General features: G+C 43.0%; 1 protein-coding gene across 1 annotated transcript in view; it reads left to right on the forward strand.

Annotated features, from left to right (window-relative positions):
• The window catches only part of LOC124612976 (proton-coupled amino acid transporter 1), a 267,593-nt gene that overhangs the window by 97,859 nt on the left and 145,819 nt on the right, over positions 1 to 23,915 (forward strand). Inside the window, exon 2 of the mRNA XM_047141504.1 lies at positions 13,950 to 14,060. Within this exon, the coding sequence (XP_046997460.1) occupies positions 13,960 to 14,060 (101 nt within the window). The 5' untranslated portion in view covers positions 13,950 to 13,959. The remainder of the gene's footprint in view (positions 1 to 13,949; positions 14,061 to 23,915) is intronic.

Here is a 23,915-nt window from a genome sequence, read left to right on the forward strand (position 1 = left end):
TTACGTGTGCGACTGCTCTATGGTACATTACATTTTCAAATATTTCGGAAAAAGTTGTTAGTAAGGAAACTGGACGCTAATTGCTTAAGTCCGTCTTGTCACCTTTCGTACGAAGTTGTTTAACAATTGTTTATTTCAACCTGTCTGGAAAAATTCCCTGCGCAATTGATGCATTGCATGTATCATTAAGGACATTACTTACTAAGTTGGAACAACTTTTCCGAATTATGTTTGAAATTCCACCAACCCACACGAACTTTTGTTTCGTAGAATTTTTAGTATTGTATTAATTTCACTGGAGGATGTTGGTGCTACTTCTAGTCGCTTAATGTTCCGTGAAATGATATTTTAAATATATTCTCTTGCTTCTTCAGCTGAACCGTATAATCCTGTACTTGCTGTTACATTTAGAGGGTCATTTTTAAAAGTACTTGCATATTGTGAATTATCAGTCACAGCATTGTCATTTAGTTTAATTGTTATGGCATCTTGTACACTGACTGGCTGTCCTGTCTCCCGTTTGACAAGGCCTCATATAGGTTTAATTTTATTACCTGTATTATTTATTTTCGTCAGCCTGTGACTTTCCTTAAAATATTAGATTATTTTTCGTAGTATGTAAGTAATGTTCGGACCCTGACTTAATCTGGCTTTCACACAAATTTCCATCTTCCTCTTACACAAGATTTTGATTCTCTTTCTTATCCATGGCTTACTTTTTTTCCCCTTCGGGTATCCTCTGGATAATTTTTTATGAAAGTAACTTTCAAGTACTTACACAAATTTACTATAGAATAAATTGAATTTGACGGTAGTATCTGTTTCTATATATACGTCATTTCGCACCACGCCCTTAGCTTACCTCTGACATCAGTTACATAGTTATATGGGGGCTACAGCCTAACGTGGACTCCGAATCCCCGAAACTTCGTATTTTTCACATATGCAGATCACTGCAAGAGGCGGATGATGCGATAAGTGATCCTACGACCGACTGAGAACTTAATTCCTAGTCCGACACACTTTTTCACTTTTCTGTGATATTATAAGAACTCAGTTTATCTCATCTTGTTTTAACACTGAATTTTACAAATATTTAAGCCGTGAGTGCCCAGCTTTACATTAACGATACACGTGACAAGACGAGACTTATTGATTTTCTGGACAACAGTAAACTGCTATAATCTTATTATGGATATTTAATGATTGTTGAACATCTGCTTTACAGTCTTGTGTTAGTAGTTTTGAGAAGCTATTCAATACTGTGAACAATTGCCAATCGGTTCAAAATGTTCAAATGTGTGTGAAATCTTATGGGACTTAACTGCGAAGGTCATCAGTCCCTAAGCTTACACACTACTTAACCTAAATTATCCTAAGGACAAACACACACACACATCCATGCCCGAGGGAGGACTCGAAACTCCACCGGGATCAACCTCACAGTCCATGACTGCAGCGCCGTAGACCCCTTGGCTAATCCCGCGTGGCTTGCCAATAGGATTTAAACATTTATCCTACAAACAGACTCTCAGAGTACGAATAAAAATTTAAAAAATCTATTTTTCTTGTTCAAGAACTGTAAAAAATCCCTTAATAAACAAACAGTCGTACTTCATTTATTGAAACCTATGCGACATTATTTATAGCACGTAAACGAGCTACATTTTCAGCGTTACATAAAAGTGAAGCTGAACACTAATGCGAGCACTTTAAAAATTGTTACTCATTTTTGAAAACTTGTTTACAAGTTTTAGTTTGATAATTTTTCTCAATTTCTTCACATTTTCCATGCAGCTATTTTGCCTTAGCTCCCGTGCTCTTCCTATTTATTTCATTCCTAAGCGATTGTATTTCTGTATTCCCTTATTTCCAGGAACATCTTTTTACTTCCTTCTTTCGTCGATGAATTAAATTATTTCTTCTGTTACCCTTGGTTTATTCACAGTTGCCTTCTTTCTTTCTTTCTTTCTTTCGCTTACGCCATAGTCCCGCAGCGATCGCAGGGTCGGCGCTGTTAGCACGGATTTGGCAAGGTTAGTTTTAGGGGTGGCAGGATGCCCTTCCTGCAGCCACCCCGTACCCCCCAGGACGGAATTAGTGTACCCCAGCTGTCTGTGTCTCGTGTAATCCATGGAATAGTGCGAATGTGTTCAGATGTCTGCGAGCCGTGTAACTGAGGCGGGACGTGGGGACCAGCCCGGTATTCACCTAGCGGGATGTGGGAAACCGCCTAAATACCACACCCAGGCTGGCTGGCACACCGGCCCTCGTCGTTAATCCGCCGGGCGGATTCGATCCGGAGCCGGTGCGCTTACCCGAGTTCAGGAAGCAGCGCGTTAGCGATCTCGGCTACCCTGGCGGGTCTCACAGTTGCCTTCTTTGTCCCTACATTTTTCTTTCCATTTCTCTGAGTGCTCTTTTTAGAGACGACCATTCCTCTTCAGTCGAACTGCTCCCTGAGCTATTCCTTATCGCAGTATCCTCAGAATCAGAGAACTTCAAGCGAATCTCTTCACTCGTTAGTACTTCCGTATCTCACCTCTTTGCCCTTGTTTCTTCCTGTCTAGAATCCTGAACTTCTGCCTACTCTTCATCGTTACTAAATTAACGATCTCAGTAGCGCAATAAAAATTCCACTGTTAAATGCAGAGGAGAGAGCGGATAGGTGGAAAGAATATTGAAGGCCTCTATGAGGGTGAAGGCTTGTCTGATGACGTGATAGAAGAAAAAATAGGAGTCGATATAGAAGAGATAGGGGGTCCAGTATTAGAATCAGAATTTAGAAAATATTTGGAAGACTCAAGACCGAAAAAGGCTATGGGGATAGATAACATTCCATCAGAATTTCTAAAATCATTTGGGAAGGTGTCAACGAATCACTTATTCAGCGAGAAACTTAACATCAGGATTGGCGATCACGAAGCAGAAGTTAAGGAATTCTGCTACTTAGGCAGCAAACTAACCCGTGACGGACGGAGCAGAGAGGTCATAAAAAGCGGACAAGCACTGGCAGAAAAGGCATTCCTGGCCAGTAGAAGTCTACTAGTATCAGACATAGGCATTAATTTGAGAAATAAATTTCTGAAAACATACATTTGGAGCACAGTGTTCTGTGGTAGCGAAGCACTGACTGCGGCAAAACCAGCACAGAACAGAATTGAAGCGTTGAGATGTGGTGCTACAGAATTGTTGAAAATTAGGTAGACTGATAAGGTAAGGAATGGGGAGGTTCTCCGGAGAATCGGCGAGGAAAGGAATATATGGAAAGCACCGACAAGAAGAAGAGACAAGTTGGTGGGAAATCGGTTAAGACATCACCGAATAACATACGAGGCGTGTTTTTTTTTTTTTAAGTAAGCATCGTTTTGAAATTAAAAAAAGACGTGCTAAGATATCTCAATAATTTTATTTTTACATGAAAGCCTGTACCTTAATCTACTTTTCTGCATAATTTCCGTCAATATTGAGGCACTTGTCATAACGTTGTACCAGTTTTTGAGTACCCTCCTCATCGAAGTCTGCCGCTTGACTTGCTAACCACTGCATCACCACTGTTTTGACTGCGTCATCGTCCTGAAGACGCTGACCGCCCAGGCGTTTCTTCAAGTGCTGGAACAGATGGTAATCACTGGGCGCAAGATCGGGACTGTACGGAGGATAATATAGAGTTTCCCGTAGAAAAGATGTGATGAGATATTTGGTCTGATTTGCCACATGCGGACGGGCATTGACTTGCAGCAAAACAATGTCCTTGCTCAACTTCCATGGACTGTTGCCTTGATTCTGGTGTGACGTAGGCCACCCATGTTTCATCGCCGGTAACAATTTGGCTTAAGAAATGATCACCGTCGTTGTGGTACCGCTCAAGGAAAGTCAATGCACTGTTTAAACGTTTGGTTTTGTGCACATACGTCAACATTTTCGGTACCCAACATGCCCACAATTTTCGGTAATTCAAGTGCTCGGTCACAATGCCATACAAAACACTACGAGAAACATTAGGAAAGTTATCTAGCAAGGACGAAATCGTAAACCATATGTTTTCTCTCACCTTATTGTCCACTTCCTGCACCAAACTTTCATTAACGACCGAAGGACGTCCACTCCGTTGTTCATCATGCACATTTGTGCGGCCATCTTTAAATCCTCTCATCCACTTTCTTACCATACCATCACTCATAATGTTTTCTCCGTAAACTGCACAGATCTCACGATGAATATCGATCGCTTTTAGGCCTTTAGCATTGAGAAATCTTATAGCAGCCCGTACTTCACAGTCGGCGGGACTCACGATTATCGGAAGCATCTTAAACGCTCATTACACAACGTAAACAAGGAAGAATCAGACTGTAACGGCGTCAGTGCGTAGATTAAGGTACAGGCTTTCATGTAAAAATAAAATTATTGAGATATCTTTCACGTCTTTTTTTTAAATTTCAAAACAGAACTTAAAAAATCACGCCTCGTACATGGTACTAAGGGAGCTGTCGAGCGTAAAAATTATGGAGGAAGACACAGATTGGAATACATCCAGCAAAATCGTATCATCAAACTTGCCTCCTTCCAAAGTGGCAGGAAATAAAGATGAAAGATACGATATTTACGATATTGCAGTACCTGTGTTATTCCGAATTGCAGTCTTAAGTTTCTTCCTACACGCAAGCATATCCGAAGGAACAGGCACTGCGACGACTACAGCCGTCATGAAATACGTGAAATGTATTTGCACTTCCGAATGTGAACTACGAGCAGCTGCACAATGGAATGACGACAGTGAAAATTTGTGCCTGAACGGGACTCGACCCCGGATTTCTCGCTTATCACGAGCGGTCGCCTTTCCATTCGGCTATCCGTGCACGACTCGCAGTCGGACCCAAACTTCCATGTGTCGTCACCCATGTGCCTACATCCTGTACTCGTACACCCGTTATGTATATTGACATGCAGGGGAGACATTTTATTTGAAAGTCTTTGCCCGGTGACGACATGTATATACGATATTTCAGAGCCTGTGTCATTCCGAATTACGAAGTAAAGTTCTTTCTGACATGCATGCAAAGTTCAGCTAATTTTCAGCTTGTAGATTAGTAGAGAAACGTTGCAAATTCTTGTAAGATTTAAGAGGACCTTTCCACCGTCGTGCAAATTGAACGATAGTAACACTTCACACAAATGATGTAGCGAAAGTATGTGAGACTACTCCCCCTTCTCTGCCTATCTCCTCCTTCCCACTCTCTCTCTCTCTCTCTCTCTCTCTCTCTCTCTGTCTGTCTGTCTGTCTGTCTGTCTCTCTCTCTCTCTCTCTCTCTCTCTGTCTGTCTGTCTCTCTGTCTGTCTGTCTCTCTCTCTGTCTGTCTGTCTCTCTCTCTGTCTGTCTGTCTCTCTCTCTGTCTGTCTGTCTCTCTCTCTGTCTGTCTGTCTCTCTCTCTGTCTGTCTGTCTCTCTCTCTGTCTGTCTCTCTGTCTCTCTATCTCCTATGCAATCCTGTTATCACCCTCACCCCCATCTCATCTCATCAGTACATCTACTCTTCCCCACTCTCCTTCCCCACTCTCCTTCCCCACTCTCACTGTCCATCTTCTATGTCACCCTGTTATCACTCCCACCTCCACCACAATGAAATGTGGTGCTTACAGGCACAATATTTTTTTTCAGAATGTATGTAATATGAGTACAAAGTAGGGTTGAAATCAATACAGGGGCTTAGGAGGAGATGTGGAGCATACATACATAAAATATACGTATGTATTGTATTTGTGTAAGTGTTGATTCGATAAATTAAGCTGAAATTACCTGTGGGGTGTGGGCATTCTTTGGTGGAGGTTGGCGGGCAGAGTAAATCACAAGAAACTTGATGACGGTGAAAGCTTTATTTACATCTCAACAGTTTGTAATGGTACACTTGTCCCATGTCATCGTGTCATAATGGTGTGGGTGGTGGACATATAATTCACAGACTACAGTGCATGTTGTGTAGAGGTGACGTAGCCAAGAATCACTATGTTTGGCTCAGAAAGGCAGTTAAGAGACCTTGTAACATATGCGTTACCTGGTGACCATCAGTGTTGGCTCAACAGCAAGGTGCACGTCAAAGTCAGTTTAAACTAGTACTTATTAAAGTACAATAAGGCAGTATTGGTTGGTTGGTTGTTTGGGGAAGGAGACCAGACAGCGTGGTCATCGGTCTCATCGGATTAGGGAAGGAAGTCGGCCGTGCCCTTTCAGAGGAACCATCCCGGCATTTGCCTGGAGTGATTTAGGGAAATCACAGAAAACCTAAATCAGGATGGCTGGACGCGGGATTGAACCGTCGTCCTCCCGAACGCGTAACGCAGTATTATTCTCTTCGAGAGCCATCCGTCCATTACAGCACCACAGGCGAGAATTTTGAATTTTGTCGTCACCATTCTAGATGGATCGCAGATGTCTGAGAATATTGCAGCACTCCAGAGCGGATGACCGTAAAAGTTATTTGAGTTACTGGACGTCGTGGGATGACACAAGGAAAGCGTATTGAAAGAGCACCAGGTGGCTGCAACTCTGTTGCGAGACAGCTCGCTACAGGCAAATGTTGCCTAACCTGTTAGGCGAAACAAGCCGTTCACGTGAAGAGCTTATCTTTCATATTTGTCGTACCAGCAATACGTGCGCCTTGCACAAACTTGCTACAGAGCACACCTGAAACTCCCTCAGGCTTTGCGTAAAGATCATGACTCTTCTTGGGATGCACAGTTATCAAGTAACCATTCTTTCAGTTCGCAGTATTTGAAATGAAATGAAATGTCGTGTGACGAGGGCCTCCAGTCGGGTAGGCAGCTCGCCTGGTGCAAGTCTTTCGATTTGACGCTACTTCGGCGACTTGCGCGTCGATGGGGATGAAATGATGATGATTAGGACAACACAACACCCAGTCCCGGAGCGGAGAAAATCTCCGACCCAGCCGGGAATCGAACCCGGGCCCATAAGATTGACAGTCTGTCGCGCTGACCACTCAGCTACCGGGGGCGGACGCAGTATTTGAAATCTTTATCAGGATAACCCTGTAACTGAATATCTCTACTTCCTGCTTTCTTCTTACCCTATCAATCGTTATAGTGAATATAAAGCGATCATGCCGTTGTGGGACGTTGTTTGGAAACCTGTCGTGAAAAAGTCTTAAGATAACTGAGATTGCATTAACCGAAAATTGCCTTCAGACGTTTCGATAGTAGTAGCCGGTATTATTCTAACACATTCCTAAACGAGTGATATTCATTAAGAGTGGAACCTAACAAGCCGATAAACGTACTAGTAGGAATTTAATAAAATTCTGAAAACAAGCAGATACTCGCAAGTAATCGTTGGTGAATCTGAGTCTGTCCATAACGATCGTTTAGAGACTTGTTGCCTACTGTTTTAAAACAGATCGTACATTTTACATTTTCGTTGTAATAACATAAATTGTTTAATACTGTTAGCAAATATTGTATTCAGCAATAAAATTCCAAGTGGTAATAATGAGTTGAAAGAAAAATTAAATCATAACGGAAACGAAGGGTGTTAAGTAAGAATGTTTGTAATTTTTTAAACTGAAGGAAGTTTGAAGATGACAGGAAAGATTAGAGATTCCCGCTACCAAAATCCAGTGTGGAGCCGTGTGCCTACCTCTACAATACAGGCAGGTACATATTAAAATCATAATAAATTTGGGAAAAGGAAAGCAAAATATCTTTGCTTTTAAGAAGGAAATTAAAAACGACTAGGGAGTTTGTAGACAGAAATTAGAAGTCCCAACACCAAGTACATTGGGTGTCAGGGCTCGGCAGATCAGCGAGCCTGCCTCACCCGATGTAGCACACCGTATTTTTGCCTTTTTGTTTACTAGAGTAAAAAATTGTTTGCTTAGACGTGTACGTGTTTCTGTTATCAACTAACTACTACTACTTTTTACACGTTTTGAGTGCTTTATGTAGAACTTAACCATTGCACTCTTCCTCTTGTTGTAACTAGGCTTAGATCTATATGCTGTGTGTACTGTTTTTTGGAACAAAACTGATTGCATTTTTCGTCTCATACACAATCAAAAAAAGTTTTGCATCACCTCGGTTCTGAGAGTACCGGAACCTTCACAGAATTTTGGAATAGAGATCAACATAAAAATCATTTCCACCCTTTTTATTGCTCATGAAAACCACACATTACTAGTTGTACCGCCATACAGCTAGACCTTCAGGGGCGGTGGTCCAAACTGCTGTACACACCGGTACCTCTAATACCTAGTAGCACGTCCTGTTCCATTGATGCACGCCTGTATTCGTCGTGGCATACTATCCACAAGTTCATCAAGGCACTGTTGGACCAGGTTGTCCCACTCCTCAACGGTGAAGATCCCTCAGAGTGGTTGGTGGGCCACGTCGTCCATAAACAGCCCTTTTCAATCTATCCCATGCGTGTTCGATACGTTCATGTCTGGAGAACATGGTGGCCACTCTAGCCGAGTGATGTCGTTATCGTGAAGGAAGTCACTCACAAGATGTGCACGATGGCGGCGCGAATTGTGGTCCATGAAGACGAATGCCTCGCCACTATACTTCCGATATGGTTGCACTATCGGTCGGAGGATGGCATTGACTTATTGTACAGCAGTTACGGTGCCTTCCATGATCACCAGCCGCGTACGTCGGCCCCACATAATGCCTCCCCAAAACAGCAGGGAAACTCCACCTAACTGCTCTCGCTGGACAGTGTGTCTAAGGCGTTCAGCCTGACCGGGTTGCCTCCAAACATGTCTACAGCGATTGTCTGGTTGAAGGCATATAGGACACTCATGGGTGAAGAGAACGTGATGCCAATCCTGAACGGTCCATTCAGCATGTTGTTGGACCCATCTGTACCGTGCTGCATGGCGTCGTGGTTGCAATTACGGACCTCGTCAGGGACGTCAGGAGTGAGGTTGCGTATCAGGCAGCCTATTGCGCACAGTTTGAGTAACAAGACGACGTCCTGTGGCTACACGAAAAGCATTATTCAACATGGTGGCGTTGCTGTCAGGATTCCTCTAAGCCATAGTCCGTAGGTAGCGGTCGTCCACTGCGGTAGTAGCCCTTGGGCGGCCTGTGCGAGGCATGTCGTCGACAGTTCCTGTCTCTCTGTATCTCCTCCATGTCCGAACAACGTCGCTTTGGTTCACTCCGAGAGGCCTGGATACTTCCCTTGCTGAGAGCCCTTTCTGGCACAAGGTAACATTGCGGACGCCATCGAACCGAGGTATGGACCGTCTAGGCATGGATGAACTACAGACAACAGGAGCTGTGTACCTCCATCCTGGTGGAATAACTGGAACTGATCGGCTGTCGGATCCCCTCTGTCTAATAGGCGCTGTTCTTGCATGGTTGTTTACATCTTTGGGCGGGATTAATGACATCTCTGAACAGTCAAAGGAATTTTGTCTGTGACACAATATCCACTGTCATCAGCTATCTTCAGGAGTTCTGGAACCGGGGTGATGCAAATCTTTTTTTGATTTGTGCAAATTACACGGGCGTTGTACAAGTGTTTGCTAATAGATAAAATAATGCTTGCTTTAAATCTATAATTCCCATGACGAATTCTAGGATGATCACTGCGGAGAACGTCGGCAGGTACCTAGTTTCTGCACTTACAGACATACCCCAGAAGCTAAGCCACTAAAAGAGCGTGGTGGAGGGCATTTCATACAGAAGATTAGCCACTTTTTATCCTGTTCCATTCAAGTACGGAGTGTAGGTAATATGATCGCCTACTCGTGTCTGTACTCTTTCTAATCTGTCTTGTCTGATGATTCCTACGCAATACACAGTACACGGCGCTGGCAGCTGAATTTTCGCTCAGTCTCTCATAAACGCTCGCCTCATATCTGCGACCGCCGTGTAATGGCGCTCGACTCTTAGGCAGCAAGATCTAAGCTTGGTGCTGAAAGAAATTATCACCTCCAATATTTGGTGTCCCACGAAGTGAGGGCATGTGACACTGTTGATGGTATTCCCTCCGCCAGACGGGAACTTGAAGCTCGATGGTCCCCTTGGTGCTATTCGAGGACATTAGGCTACCTGCCAGCGCCGGGTTTCACCCTCCCCCTTCATTTCGTCCATTCATCAGAAATACAACGCTACATCCTACAAGCACTCATCACAGTCTTCCTCACGACACACATACTTGACGCACATAGCAGATCGGGGGAAGACAACGTCAAACCACCTCCACTAGGACCTTATCCAGGACGACAATGCAGTGTTCCGCAACTGTCCCCGACGTTCATTTCGTGGCTCTATTACAAAATGATGTAAATACTAATTGTGTCAGTTATTACTCAATTGTAATATCCTTTGTTTTATGACAATCGTTCAATTGCACTGACGACGAACGATGAAAAACTGTTTTTAATTATATCGTGTGTTGATGTTGTCATTTTAAGGAAGATTTTAATGATGTGTGAAGCCGTAATGGCATCAGCACTAATCAAGAACGTTTTATACTCTGAAGATGGCTAGATCATTAGCCGAAACTAGTGATCTATCCAAATAAAGGTTTCATGTGCGATTTTTGGATGGGTTTTCAATTCCTAATATAAATAAAAAAATTTACAACGGATCGCGTGTCTCCTGGTTGACAACGTCACCAAACTTGACCTTTTATTAACAACACACTTTTTGTATACGTACCGATGTGAAAGTACGGACCAGAAATCTAAAAGATCTTTTAGCACAATTTAAGCAATAAAAGTGCATTGTCCATAACAAAACCTGAAAATACTGTTACGACATTTGTCGTGAAAAGTCGCTCCCGCAACTAACGCAATAATCTTCAAGCCCGAGAACTCTTCGCCAGTCTTCAAGTAAATAAATGAAACTTTTGCCCACAAACGGGTGGAGAAAACCACAACTGCTCGATTACGCTACTGGTGATAAAAAAAAAACTGGAAACAGTAACCAGTGTAAAATACCTAGGAATAACCGTCCGGAGCGATCGAAAGTGGAATGGTCTGAGAGGACGACTTGTGGCAAAAGTAGATGTGAGGCTGAGATTCATTGAACAATCTTAAGGAAATGTAATGTATCCACGAAAGGATCGGCTCACAAAACACTCGTTTTACCGATTATTAAATATCTCTCACCAGTCTCGAACACTAAATAACTTGGATTAATAAAAGAGAAACGAAGCATCCAATGAAGAGCGTAGCATTTCATCACGAGATAGTTTGGTAAGTGCGAGAAGGCCCAAAAATATTCAACAAACTGCATTACCAGACACTAGTAGACGTTTTACACGGTCCAGTCACATTAAAGTGACCTTTGCCCAATTTCGATCTCACCGTTAATGACCACTCATAGGTGCAATGTGGCAGCACTAACAATGTAGGGTATATAAAGCGTGTCGGGGGAATGAGGAAAATTGCGCAGTCGTTGTCGTAAAGCGGAAATGAAGGGATTTATCTGACGTCCAAAAGGGTACAATCATTGGCTTTCGGGCAAAGCGTGTATTTCCGAAATAGCTAAGTTTGCAAACTGTTCGCATTGTAACGCATGGCAAAATGGTGCTATCCAAATCCGGCGGAGAGGCAATGGTGGAACACCATGGGCCACAGATGACAGACGTTCAAATGGTTCAAACGGCTCTAAGCACTATGGGACTTAACATCTGAGGTCATCAGTCCCCTAGACTTAGAACTACTTACACCTAACTAAGCTAAGGACATCACACACAACCATGCCCGAGGCAGGATTCGAACCTGCGACCGTAACAGCAGCGCGGTGCCGGACTGAAGCGCCTAGAACCGTTCGGCTATACCGGCCGGCATGATAGAGGTGAACGACGGTTTTGGGTATGCGTTTGGGCGAATAGACGTGCAACTGTTGAGCATCTGACTGTCCAAATGAATCAAGCGGCTGCCACAGCGTCTTCTCAACAACCGTTCAGCGAAAGTTGCTCCATGTGGAACTTCACAGGAGGTGCCTGGTTCCAGCAACCGTTCTGACTGTTGTTCATCAGCGACGAAGGCTAAATCTGCATGCCAATATCGCAATTGGACGTCTACTGAGTAGTGACAGGTGACTTCTATAGACGCAAATGGCCTTTGGCGTATATGGCCCTTCAAAATTGTCGGAAGGGTCACGTCCGAAGGAGGGAGCATTATGGTCTGGAGAATGTTTTTGTGTCATTCCCTGGACGATCATTCTTGAAGGCACGATGGATCAACACAATATGTATCTCTCCTTGGGATCAAATGCACCCCTACATGCCTTTCTGGGAGGCACGATAGATCAACAGAAGTATGTATATATCCTCCACCCCCAATGCAGCTAGTGCTTTTTTCCTCAGCATGATATTTACCAGTAGGACAATCAACGTGTCACACGGTTCGCAGTGTAGGTGCGTGGTTTGGAGAGCACCAGGATGATTTTCCCAAGCTCCCTTAGCCACCGAACTCCACACATTTAAACACAATCGAAAATCTGTGAGACCACCTCGATCGGGCTGTTCGCCCTGTGGATCCTCAACAGAGAGACTAGCGCAGCTGTCCACGGCATTAGAGCCTGTATGGCTCCACATCACTGTTGGTACCTTCCAGAACCTCACTGACTCTCTTCCTGCATGTCCACGCTGCAAAAGGTGGTTATTCATGCGTCTGATAGGTGGTGACATTAATGTGACTGAACAAGGTGGTTAAGTTCTAAGGAGAAGATGATGGCGCGGCATTCCTGGTGACACTACATGGAAAGGATGGGTAAGGATGTGAGACTGACAAGGATTTTACAGCAGATATGTTTATGGGAATGAACTAATGGGTGGGATGTAGAAATTGGGAGGCAGATAGGATTGCAATTATTCAGCGGGAGAACAATGGGTTCGGCCTTCAAAAAAATGGTTCAAATGTCTCTGAGCACTATGGGACTCAACTGCTGTGGTCGTCAGTCCCCTAGAACTTAGAACTACTTAAACCTAACTAACCTAAGGACATCACACACATCCATGCCCGAGGCAGGATTCGAACCTGCGACCGCAGCAGTCGCACGGTTCCGGAATGCGCGCCTAGAACCGCGAGACCACCGCGGCCGGCGTTCGGCCTTCGTTTGGGGGTGGAGGAGTAGGATGGGTTATGACTTGCTGGGGCACGATTTCATAGTCCGTCATGCAGATGTGATCAAACTTACGCTTGGAAATGATATGGAGTGTTTGGAGATGAGGGAAGGTGGGACGTTTTGATGGAGTTGCGGCAGCAATTGGGGAAGGGGAATAGTTTATTGGAAAAGTACACCAGGTGTTTGTAGACAGTGGTAAAACATGGGAAGATAGGAGGACCGTGCAATGGGTCGGATTGGTTAACGGTCTGGAATCTATGGATAATAGTCGGACTTAGTCCCCACGTTCGATCAGAATTAGTTTGTCCATTGTGGCCCTTCTTTTGGATGGTTACTTTCACGTCAAAAATGTACATACAGTGAACTACCGCTTGTAGGTGAATTAATCGCCAGATCTCGAGTTTTATTCTGTGTATGTCACCAGCAAGCAATACAAACATAACAGGACGCTACACTACATGTACATTTAAGTCAGAAATGTCATGAACATCGTAGAAAGCGGCAATTGAGTTCGAAAGAAGGAAAATGCTTTCCGATTAGTGGGGTGAATGACTTCCCTGATTCTTCCAGGCAACAATACCATTCGGTCCTTAGTCATCCCGATAATCCAGAACGTACATATTACTACGTAGTACTTACTGACTATTACCTTCGGGACTGTGCTGATAAAATGCGACGCCTAGGCCCAAGGGAGGCCTGTGAGGCGTGCCGCGGTGACACGGCGAGACGCCCTTGGCAGCCGCTGGACAAACACCCCAGGCGCGGTCGCGCGCGGAATGCGAATGCCCCGCGACCGTCACTCGCGATCTCGACGCTGGAGGCCCTGACCCACTGCTCCGTCTGTTGCAGGAAGCGCAGCATGGTGGCCAAGAACAACACCACCGTGCAGGGCATCGACAACTACGCCCTCGACATCGTCATCAAGAACGACGAGTTGCCTCCCAAGGATGCCAGCGTCGGGTAAGTGACGAATTGCTCCGTTGCTTCTCTCTAACATATGCCTACAAGCTTCACTGCAGTTCTTATCCCTGCAATAAAAGTCACTTATAAGTCTGAACAGAAACATATTAGATTACGCGTTGTTCAGTTTACTAGAGTGCTTTCTCAGAAAATTATTTTTAGCAATTAGTTCATGAGCCCACTCGAAGCGTAAATGGTTGCGAAAGCATTCTTGACCTCTTAGTAACAAATAATCCTGGAAAAATAGAGAGCATCGTGACGAATACAGGGATTAGCGACCACAAGGCAGTAGTTGCTAGGCTGAATACTGTAACTCCTACAACCATAAAAAAAAGAAACGCAAAGTACATACATTTAAAAAAAGCCGATAAAAATGCTCTTAACACCGTTTTAAGAGAAAGTCTGCACTGCTTCTGATCTGGACATCTAAGCGTAGAAATGTTGTGGAATGATTTCATTAGAGATAGTATCAACGACAGTGGAGACATATATAGAACACAAATTAATAAGTGATAGTACTGATCCCCAATGGTACACAAAACGGGTCAGATCGCTGTTGCAGAAGCAGCGAAAAAAGCATGCCAAATTTAAAAGAATGCAAAATGCCCAAGATTGGCAAAGTTTTGCAGAAGTTCGAAATATAGTGCATACTTCAATGCGAGATGCTTTTAATAATTTCCACATCGAAACACTGTCTCGGAATCTGGCACAAAACCAAAAGAGATTCTGGTCATACATAAAACACACCAGAGGCAAGACGCAGTCAGTACTTCCACTACGCGATAGCAACTGTGAAGCCACTGATGATAGTGCCACTAAAGCAGAGTTATTAAACACGGTTTTCCGAAACTCCTTCACCAAAAAAGACGAAGTAAATATTCCTGAATTCCAGTCAAGAACAACTACCAAGATGAGAAACATAGAAGTAGATATCCTCGGTGTAGCAAAGCAGCTTAAATCACTTAATAAAGGCAAGGCCTCCGGTCTAGATTGTATACCAGTCAGGTTACTTTCAAAGAGTGCTGATACAATAGCTCCATATTTAGCAATTACATACAACAGCCCGCTCACAGAAAGATCCGTACCTAAAGATTGGAAAATTGCTCAGGTCACACCAACACCCAAAAAGGGAAATAGGACTAATCCGCTGAGAAACGGCCCCACATCACTAACGTCGATTTGCAGTAGGAAATTGCAACATATGTTGTGTTCGAACATTATGGAGCACCTCGAAAAAAACGATTTATTGACACATAGCACAGATTCAGAAAAATCGCTCTTGTGAAACATAATTAGCTCTTTATACTCATGAATTAATGAGTGCGATCGACAAGGGATGTCAAATTGATTCCATATTTTTAGATTTCCGGAAGGCTTTCGACACCGGTCCTCACAAGCGTCTTCTAACCAAATTGCGGGCCTATGGAATATCGCCTCAGTTGTGCGACTGTATTCGTGATTTCCTGTCAGAAAGGTCACAGTTCGTAGTAATAGACAGAAAGGCATCGAGTAAAACAGAGGTAATATCCGGCATTACCCGAGGAAGTGTTATGGGCCCTCTATTGTTCCTGATCTATATCAACGACGTAGGAGACAATCTGAATAGCCATCTTAGATTGTTTGCAGATGATGCTGTCATTTACCGTCTTGCAAAGTCATTAGATGACCAAAACGAATTGCAAAATGATTTAGGTAAGATATTTATATGGCGCGAAAAGTGGCGATTGACCCTGAATAAAGAAAAGTGTGAAGTTATTCACATGAGTACTAAAAGAAATCCGCTAAATTTCGATTACGCGATAAGTCACACAAATCTGAGGGCTGTAAATTCAACTAAATACTTAAGGATTACAACTACAAATAACCTAAATTGAAACGATCACATAGATAATGTTGCGGGTAGAGCAAACCATATACTGCGATTCATTGGCAAAACTTTTAGAAGGTGCAACAGGTTTACTAAAGAGACTGCTTACACCACGCTTGTCCGCTCTATTCTGGAGTATTGCTGTGCGGTGTGGGATTCACATCAGGTGGGGCTGACGGATGACATCGAAAAAGTTCAAAGAGGGGTAGCTAGTTTTGTATTATCGCGAAATAGGGGAGATAGTGCCACAGACATGATACGTGAATTGGAGCGGCAGTCATTAAAACAAAGGCGTTTTTTGTTGCGATGGGATCTTCTCATGAAATTTCAATCACCACTTTTCTCCTCCGATTCCGAAAACATTTTGTTGGCACCCACCTACATAGGGAGAAATGATCATCACGACAAAATAAGATAAATCAGGGCTCGCACAAAAAATTTAAGTGCTCGTCTTTCCGGCGCGCCGTTCGAGAATGTAACGGTAGAGAGACAGCTTGAAGGTGGTTCACTGAACCCTCTGCCAGGCACTTTACTGTGTATAGCAGAATAATTACGTAGATGTAGATGTAGTGTTGCGAAATGTTTGTTTTTATTTTTTCCCTCGGGGAGTGTGGCTTCAACCCCAGGAGTACGTGGATGTTCAGTTGCCTTTACGTGAAGCAGACTGGATTAGTCAGCACTGACGTAATCATACGAGATACTGCAACTTCAGTTAGGCTGGTAACTGTTAGAATGGCTGTAAATAAATCGCCTGTTGGCATCAGTTTGTTACTGCCTGACTACCAGATGGTGAGTGCACGACCTTAAATTTGAACGTGGCTCATCTATAAATTAGGGGTTGGGTCATGAACTATCGCTTTAAGCCCTTACAGAACAACCATACGTCATAAGGTACAGCAAAGACTATCAATGACAATGTAATTTAACAACATACGTTAACGACTGTATTAACATAATGAAGGAGATATTAAGGGAATGACTTCTCAGGATAACGATGAAGCCTAACCACAGGATTAAAGTTCACTATCAGTTTGTTCAGATCAATCACAAAGTTACGCGAGCTGATATTTAAACACAGTAAATCAGTAAGATGATTGGCATAGCAGAGCAAGCAGAGTGTTTGCAGGCAGTAACGAATGTAAGCCAAAGGCACTGTGCAGTGCAACAAACCACCAAAACTAAATTGAATTCTTTAATTTCATTCGAGACTATATACCAAAAGTTCAGTCCCTGATAGCTACACCTGGACTCTGTTCAAGTATTTTCTAACTCCCAAATAGTTACGCAGAAATATTCCTAAGTCACGAATAGGCGAATGTAGAAATAATTCTATGTCTTAATTAACAACCTCATGCACATCACCGGCCACGCAAATCTCACCAAACCAGCTTATCCACTAAGACACGAACATCAGAAAGGCCATGAAACATGCTCTGCCTGCTGAAAAACTGTCACGTGACCAACCAAAAAGTCAAGTGAGCGAGTTACAACTAGATCATCATTGATTGTTACGGTTATATATTTTACAATCTTTGAATAAAGTATTTCCGGTATGCTTCTCATACACTTTTAGATAATTTGCAGTCTGTTATGTTATTACACGCCAAACATCGCAGCACGACTGAATTTTATTTAGTTTTCGTACACCATAAATGGAACGGCAAAAACTAGTCAAGTTCATATCTTCAGTCAGTTTCCCATTACAGTACGAAGCTACTCAAATACTCATCTTACAAATATTAACTTACTAAATTCTCATTAAATTAACATAAACAAATAGGAATAACGGAACAAATCACTGATACCGACGCTGTTCTGTAGTGTATCTGTGGAGAACTCTGTTTTGGCATTATTTTCTGAGCTTCTCAATAATTTATTTATAACTTTTTGTGTCTATAAACATGGCAATTTAATAGTTGTCTTTCGTATCTACCGAACTGTGTGTTGTACACATCATGTCTGTAGCATTTGTTACTGATTTTATAATCAATTTTACACCAAAATGTTAGTAACTTTGTTAATATTTGCTTTACAAATTTGGTAATAATTTTAGTGATTTCTTCCCTTTATTGCGATTTCAACGCTGTCATTAGATTTCTTGTAACACGTCTGGAAGTGGCACAGTCTAGGGCCTGTCCCTATTGCTTATCGTCAAACTAAGCTACACCAAATAATAATAAATCGATTTCATTTTGCAACACTTTTATAGTCAGTATTTGCTAAGAACAAAAATAAAATTCTTCGAATTGACTACCTTGCAAATACTAAAAAATGATTGGCGGATATTAAGCAATTGTTTCTGACAGCTCCTTGAAAAATTAGTTTTGAAATGGTGTGCAAAGAAAATAACAATAACCAATACAACGCATTCGCATACAAAGGTGCCTTGATAGCCGAAAAATAAAGCTATTTGAAGCACAAATTGTAACTATCGATCTGTTCGCCACACTAGCTCTCTTTGACTTCCAGCTATTTCCGCGTCCAACGAAATTTGTGGTTGAAAACCTTAAGAGCTTATGGCAGCAATATTCGGGAATAGTATCTGTCGACCTAGAGAAAACGTTCAGCAACAGAAAATGACATATTTCAAATTCCCAAAACAATGTGTATAATCTACAGAGAAAAATTGGTAATATACACACAGCAAAAAAAAATTGCATCACCCCGGTTCCCAGAACTCCTGAGGATGGACGTTCGCTGTGGATATTGTATCACAGACACAGTCCCTTGGACTGTTCATAGATGTCACTAAATCCGCCCAAAGATGTATACAACCACGCATAAGCAGCGCCTATTACACAGAGGGGGTCCGACAGCCGATCAGTTCCACTCATTCCACCAGGAAGGAGTTACAAGACTCGTGTTGTCTTAGTTCAACCATGCCTAGACGGTCAATACCGCGGTTCAATCGCGTCCACATTGTTACTTTGTGCCAGGAAGGCCTCTCAACAAGGGAAATGTCCAGGCGTCTCGGAGTGAACCAAAGCGATGTTGTTCGGACATGGAAGAGATGCAGAGAGATAGGAACCGTCGATGACTTGCCTCGCTCAGGCTGCCCAAGGGCTACTACTGCAGTGGATGACCGCTACCTACGGATTATGGCTCGGAGGAACCCTGACAGCAACGCCACCATGTTGAATAGTGCTTTTCGTGCAGCCACAGGACGTCGTGTTAACGACTCAAACTGTGTGCAATAGTCTGCAGGATGCGCAACTTCACTCCCGACGTCCATGGCGAGGTCCATCTTTGCAACCACGGCACCATGCAGCGCGGTACAGATAGGTCCAACAACTTGCCTAATGGACCGCTCATACTTGGCACCACGTTCTCTTGACCTATAAGTATCGCATATACCTTCAACCAGACAATCGTCGGAGACGTATTTCGTGCAACCTGGTCAGGCTGGACGCCTAAGACACACTGTCCAGCAAGTGCAGTTAGGTGGAGGTTCCCTGCTGTTTGGGGTGGCATTATGTGGAGCTAACGGTCATGGAAGGCGCCACAATGGCTGTACGATACATGAATGCCATCCTCCGACCGATAGTGCAACCATATCTGCTGCATATTGACGAGGCATTCGTCTTCATGGACGACGGTTCGCGCCCCCATCGTGCACATCTTGTGAATGACTTCCTTCACGATAACGACATCACTCGACTAGAGTGCCCAGCATGTTCTCCAGACATGAACGTTACCGAACATGCCTGGGATAGACTGAAAAGGACTGTTTATGAACTACGTGACCCACCAACCACTCTGAGGAATCTACACCAAATCGTCGTTGAAGGGTGGGACAATCTGGACCAACAGTCCCTTGATGCACTTGTGGATAGTATGCCACAACTAATACAGGCATGCATCAATACAAGAGGACGTGCTACTGCGTATTAGAGGTACCGGTGTGTACAGCAATCTGATGGTGTCGCTGTGTGGTGGTGCAACATGAAATGTGTGGTTTTCATGAGCGATAAAAAGGGCGGAAATGATGTTTACGTTGATCTCTATTCCAATTTTCTGTACAGGTTCCAAAACTCCCGGAACCGTGGTGATGCAAAACATTTTTTTGATGTGTGTATAATTGTAAAGGAACTAAGAGGGAACAATAAGAATTGAAGACCAAGTGAGAAACGATTGGCTTCAAACAGGTTTAAGGCAATGTGGCAGGTTTCTCTCCTAGTGTACGGCTTATCGAAGAAAAAATGACGGAAGTAAAAGGAAGGTGCAAGAGAGGGATCCAAACTCAAAGTGAAAGGAGTTCCTTTATAAGATTCTCCGATAACATTGCTGGCCTCAGTGAAAGTGAAGAACAACTACATTGCGTGTTGAACGGAATTAAGAGTCTAATGAGCACACGATGAAGACAGACAGTACCCCAGAGAAAGACTGAGGGGAAGCAGAAATTAGATTTGGGAGAAAGTTAACACTGAAATTGTGGCTACATGCAGAGTAGGTGAAGGAATTCTGCTACCTTGGAAATAAAATATCGAATGAACGAGCAAGCAAAGAGGATGCAAGAAGACTAACCAGAGGCAGAGTGGGCATTCCTCCCTAAAAGAGATCTGCTAGTTTTAAACATAGGTCTTAATGTGAAAATGGTTCAAATGGCTCTGAGCACTATGGGACTTAACATCTGTGGTCATCAGTTCCCTAGAACTTTGAACTACTTAAACCTAACTAACCTAAGGACATCACACACATCCATGCCCGAGGCAGGATTCTAACCTGCGACCGTAGCGGTCACGCGGTTCCAGACTGAAGCGCCTAGAACCGCACGGCCACACCGGCCGGCTCTTAATGTGAGGAAGTAATTTCTGAGAATGTGAGTTCGGAGGGCACCATTGTGAATCATACGGAAAAACTGAAAAGAAGAGAAGCAAAGAGTTCACTATGTGCTGTTACAGAATGGTACCGAAAAAAAAGTAGAACGATAAGAAAAGAAGTAGGTTCTCCGCAGAAACGGTGAGAAAGGACTATGTTGAAACCACTGACTAGAAGAAGCGCTGGGATGATATCTGTTAAGACATGACAGGTTGAAAGGAGTACTAGAGGGGTAGTCTTAGAGGCCAAAAGCTATAGAGAAAGACCGAAATTGAAATACAGTTAATAAATAAACGTGAACATTGTTTATAAATCCTGAATTTTACTCACTGAAAGGAAATATATGATGTAGTACATTGACCTATAAGTCGTCCAATACATAAAATAAGTGAAATTGTACTTACAAAAGAATATTCCTCTGGCTGATCCATCATTAATCGCATTATACACTGGCTAAGCGGATAATATTATTGGAAATCTCAGACTGGCAACTAAACTGTAGATAAATAAAAACTTTTGTACTTTACGAATCTTACAAATGTGGCAGCAGTATTAAGCGACGCATAACTAGGAACACTCTGGCCATACAAGTAACTGAAAGGCGTGACACGGAACGATCACAGTTTCAGTCGTAGGTAAAGCTAATGACGGGCTTCGATCCATTGGCAGTACGGTTAGAATCTAATGTTTTTTAATAAACAGATAAATTAACTACAAAACATTTTACGGTGCATGCTGGAGTACTGCAGTAGCGTACAGGATTCATTCCAGATCAGTCCAACGGGGAACATCGAGTCTCAAAAGCAGGGACGTGCCTATGGTCAAAGGTTTGTTTTAGAGACTCGAACTGAACTTTTATTTCTTTCGATATTTAATGGCTAGATGAGAAATGTAAAGTCCACTTGACTATGGAAACATAGATGACGCGAATCGAAAGATTAAAGAAACATTTTGAGGAGAGAGAGTTAGCTGTATGAATATAACGAATTTAGTTGGAAAAACAGTACGAGATAAAGAAGGGAAGGCTGAAGGTGGAAGGTACGTGTAGACTGGCTGCGCAAAGGAAAGAAACGTTAAGACAATATTGTGGAAAGGGAAGATAAAGTTGAGGAAGCGATACTACTTGAAAAAACTGACAGAGCACTGAAAAAGTTGAAACCAGCTGCCGCAGACGACATTCTCTTAGAATTATTAATGTCCTTATGGGAAGCAACACTGACAAAAATGATACGTTGCATAGACAGACGAAATATCTTCAGGCTTTAAAAAGAATGTTCTAATCCCAATAGCAATAAACTCAAGTCCTCACAGTATAACAACCCCTCCTCTTCTCCGGGTGGTAGACTAATGAAAGAATTGCCTTGTTTCTGATGGTTTGATATTAATATAGGATAAGGCAACGAATCCGAAGTGAAATTATTACCCGGAAGAAGTCAGTTGCTCTCATAACTTGATCGTTATTGTGCGATTTACTTTGCGCAATAACGATCGGTAGAAATAAAAAAATGTACAACATAACACGAAAACTAGCTAGTGAAATTTCGGTCCGAAATGATGAACTAATTTTGACTCTATTTGTAAATTACCGTAAATGAACGGTCGCCAGCTCAGTGTGAGCGAAGTCAATAAAAACTCTTGACTTTGAAATTAAACCACGTTACTGTTAACAACTGAACTGCGTTTCTCACTACGATGCTAACTGCTATTAAAGTGTTAAAGGTAAACTTTTCGAAAAGAATTTTAGCATTTAAATAGACTGTTCAACAATAATCACTTGTTTTTAAAATGATAACGGTTTTCGCTTCTTTGACTTATTGTTACTTAAATTACTTCTCATACAAAATTGTCTGAACATGAAGTATTGTTAAATATCGTGCTTCGTCAAGTTATTTGTCAATAATCAGCACAACTGGCAAGTCCAAAAAAAATTAACTTCTTTTCAGTTTCATTTAAACTATTAATAAATTCGATAAACTTCACTCTTTTTATCATTTACTTTCAGTTCGTTAATGACACTCTCGGTTCATTATGGATTCGGAAGGGTTCCTGCCAGGTACTTGTTACTGAGGGTTACACACCTTCACATACATAAGTTGCTAAAGTATTTTGTTATTGGACAATACGCAACTAACACTGGCAAGCCTTTTACAATTGTAAATGACAAACTGGTCGGGTCTTACTTCATAGTGGTGCGGTTGGTGCGGCAAGGTCCATTATACCATGACAAATTTCGCCACAGGCTCCAACCGCAATTAGCTTTGCCCCCCCCCCCCCCCCCCCCCCCACCCCAGCGCTATTCTTAAACAATGGTTAACCTTGATGCTTTGCGCTGTGACCAGTTACTCCACATTATGTCTACATACCGTACTTGGGATCTTGCAGTACAACAAGTCTTGCGTCCTGTCGCAGCAGAATCCTCCTTCGCGTCCGACCCGCCCACTCGCTACTAACCGACTTTCGTTACCTCCTGACAGCCATTGCCCGACTGCGCCACGCTCCTGCGCCCGGCGACAGCAATAACAATAACCTCATTCCAGAATGAGATTTTAACTGTGCAGCGGAGTGTACGCTGATATGAAACTTCCTGGCAGATTAAAACTGTGTGTCGGACCGAGACTCGAACTCGGGACCTTTGCCTTTCGCGGGCAAGTGCTCTACCAATAAGCTACCCAAGACGACTCACGCCCGTCCTCACACTCTCGGTCCGGCACACAGTTTTAATCTGCCAGGAAGTGTCAATAACCTCATTGGTTTACATAGCGATATTCCCTGACTTGCCCAGCGCGTCTACTACAATTCTTTACATTCTCTTTCATTGGTTATTTTGCCTACAGGAAATTACTAATTTCACATAATCACAATAATGTACACAACACTTTGTTGTGTTTGTGGTCTTCAGTTCAGAAACTGGTTTGACGCAGCTCCCAATGCTACTCTATCCTGTGCAGGCCTCTTCATCTCCGAATAACTACTGCAATCTACATCTCTCTGAATCTGCTTAGTGTATTCATCTCTTGGTCTCCCTCTACGATTTTTACCCACGCTTCCCACCAATAATAAATTGGTCATCCCTTGATGCGTCAGAACGTGTCCTACCAACCGATCCCTTCTTCTAGCCAATTAGTGCCACAAACTCCTCTTCTTCCCAATTCTATTCAGTACCTCCTCAT

This window comes from Schistocerca americana, chromosome 4, assembly GCF_021461395.2.
Source record: "Schistocerca americana isolate TAMUIC-IGC-003095 chromosome 4, iqSchAmer2.1, whole genome shotgun sequence".
Taxonomy (NCBI): Eukaryota; Metazoa; Arthropoda; class Insecta; order Orthoptera; family Acrididae; genus Schistocerca; species Schistocerca americana.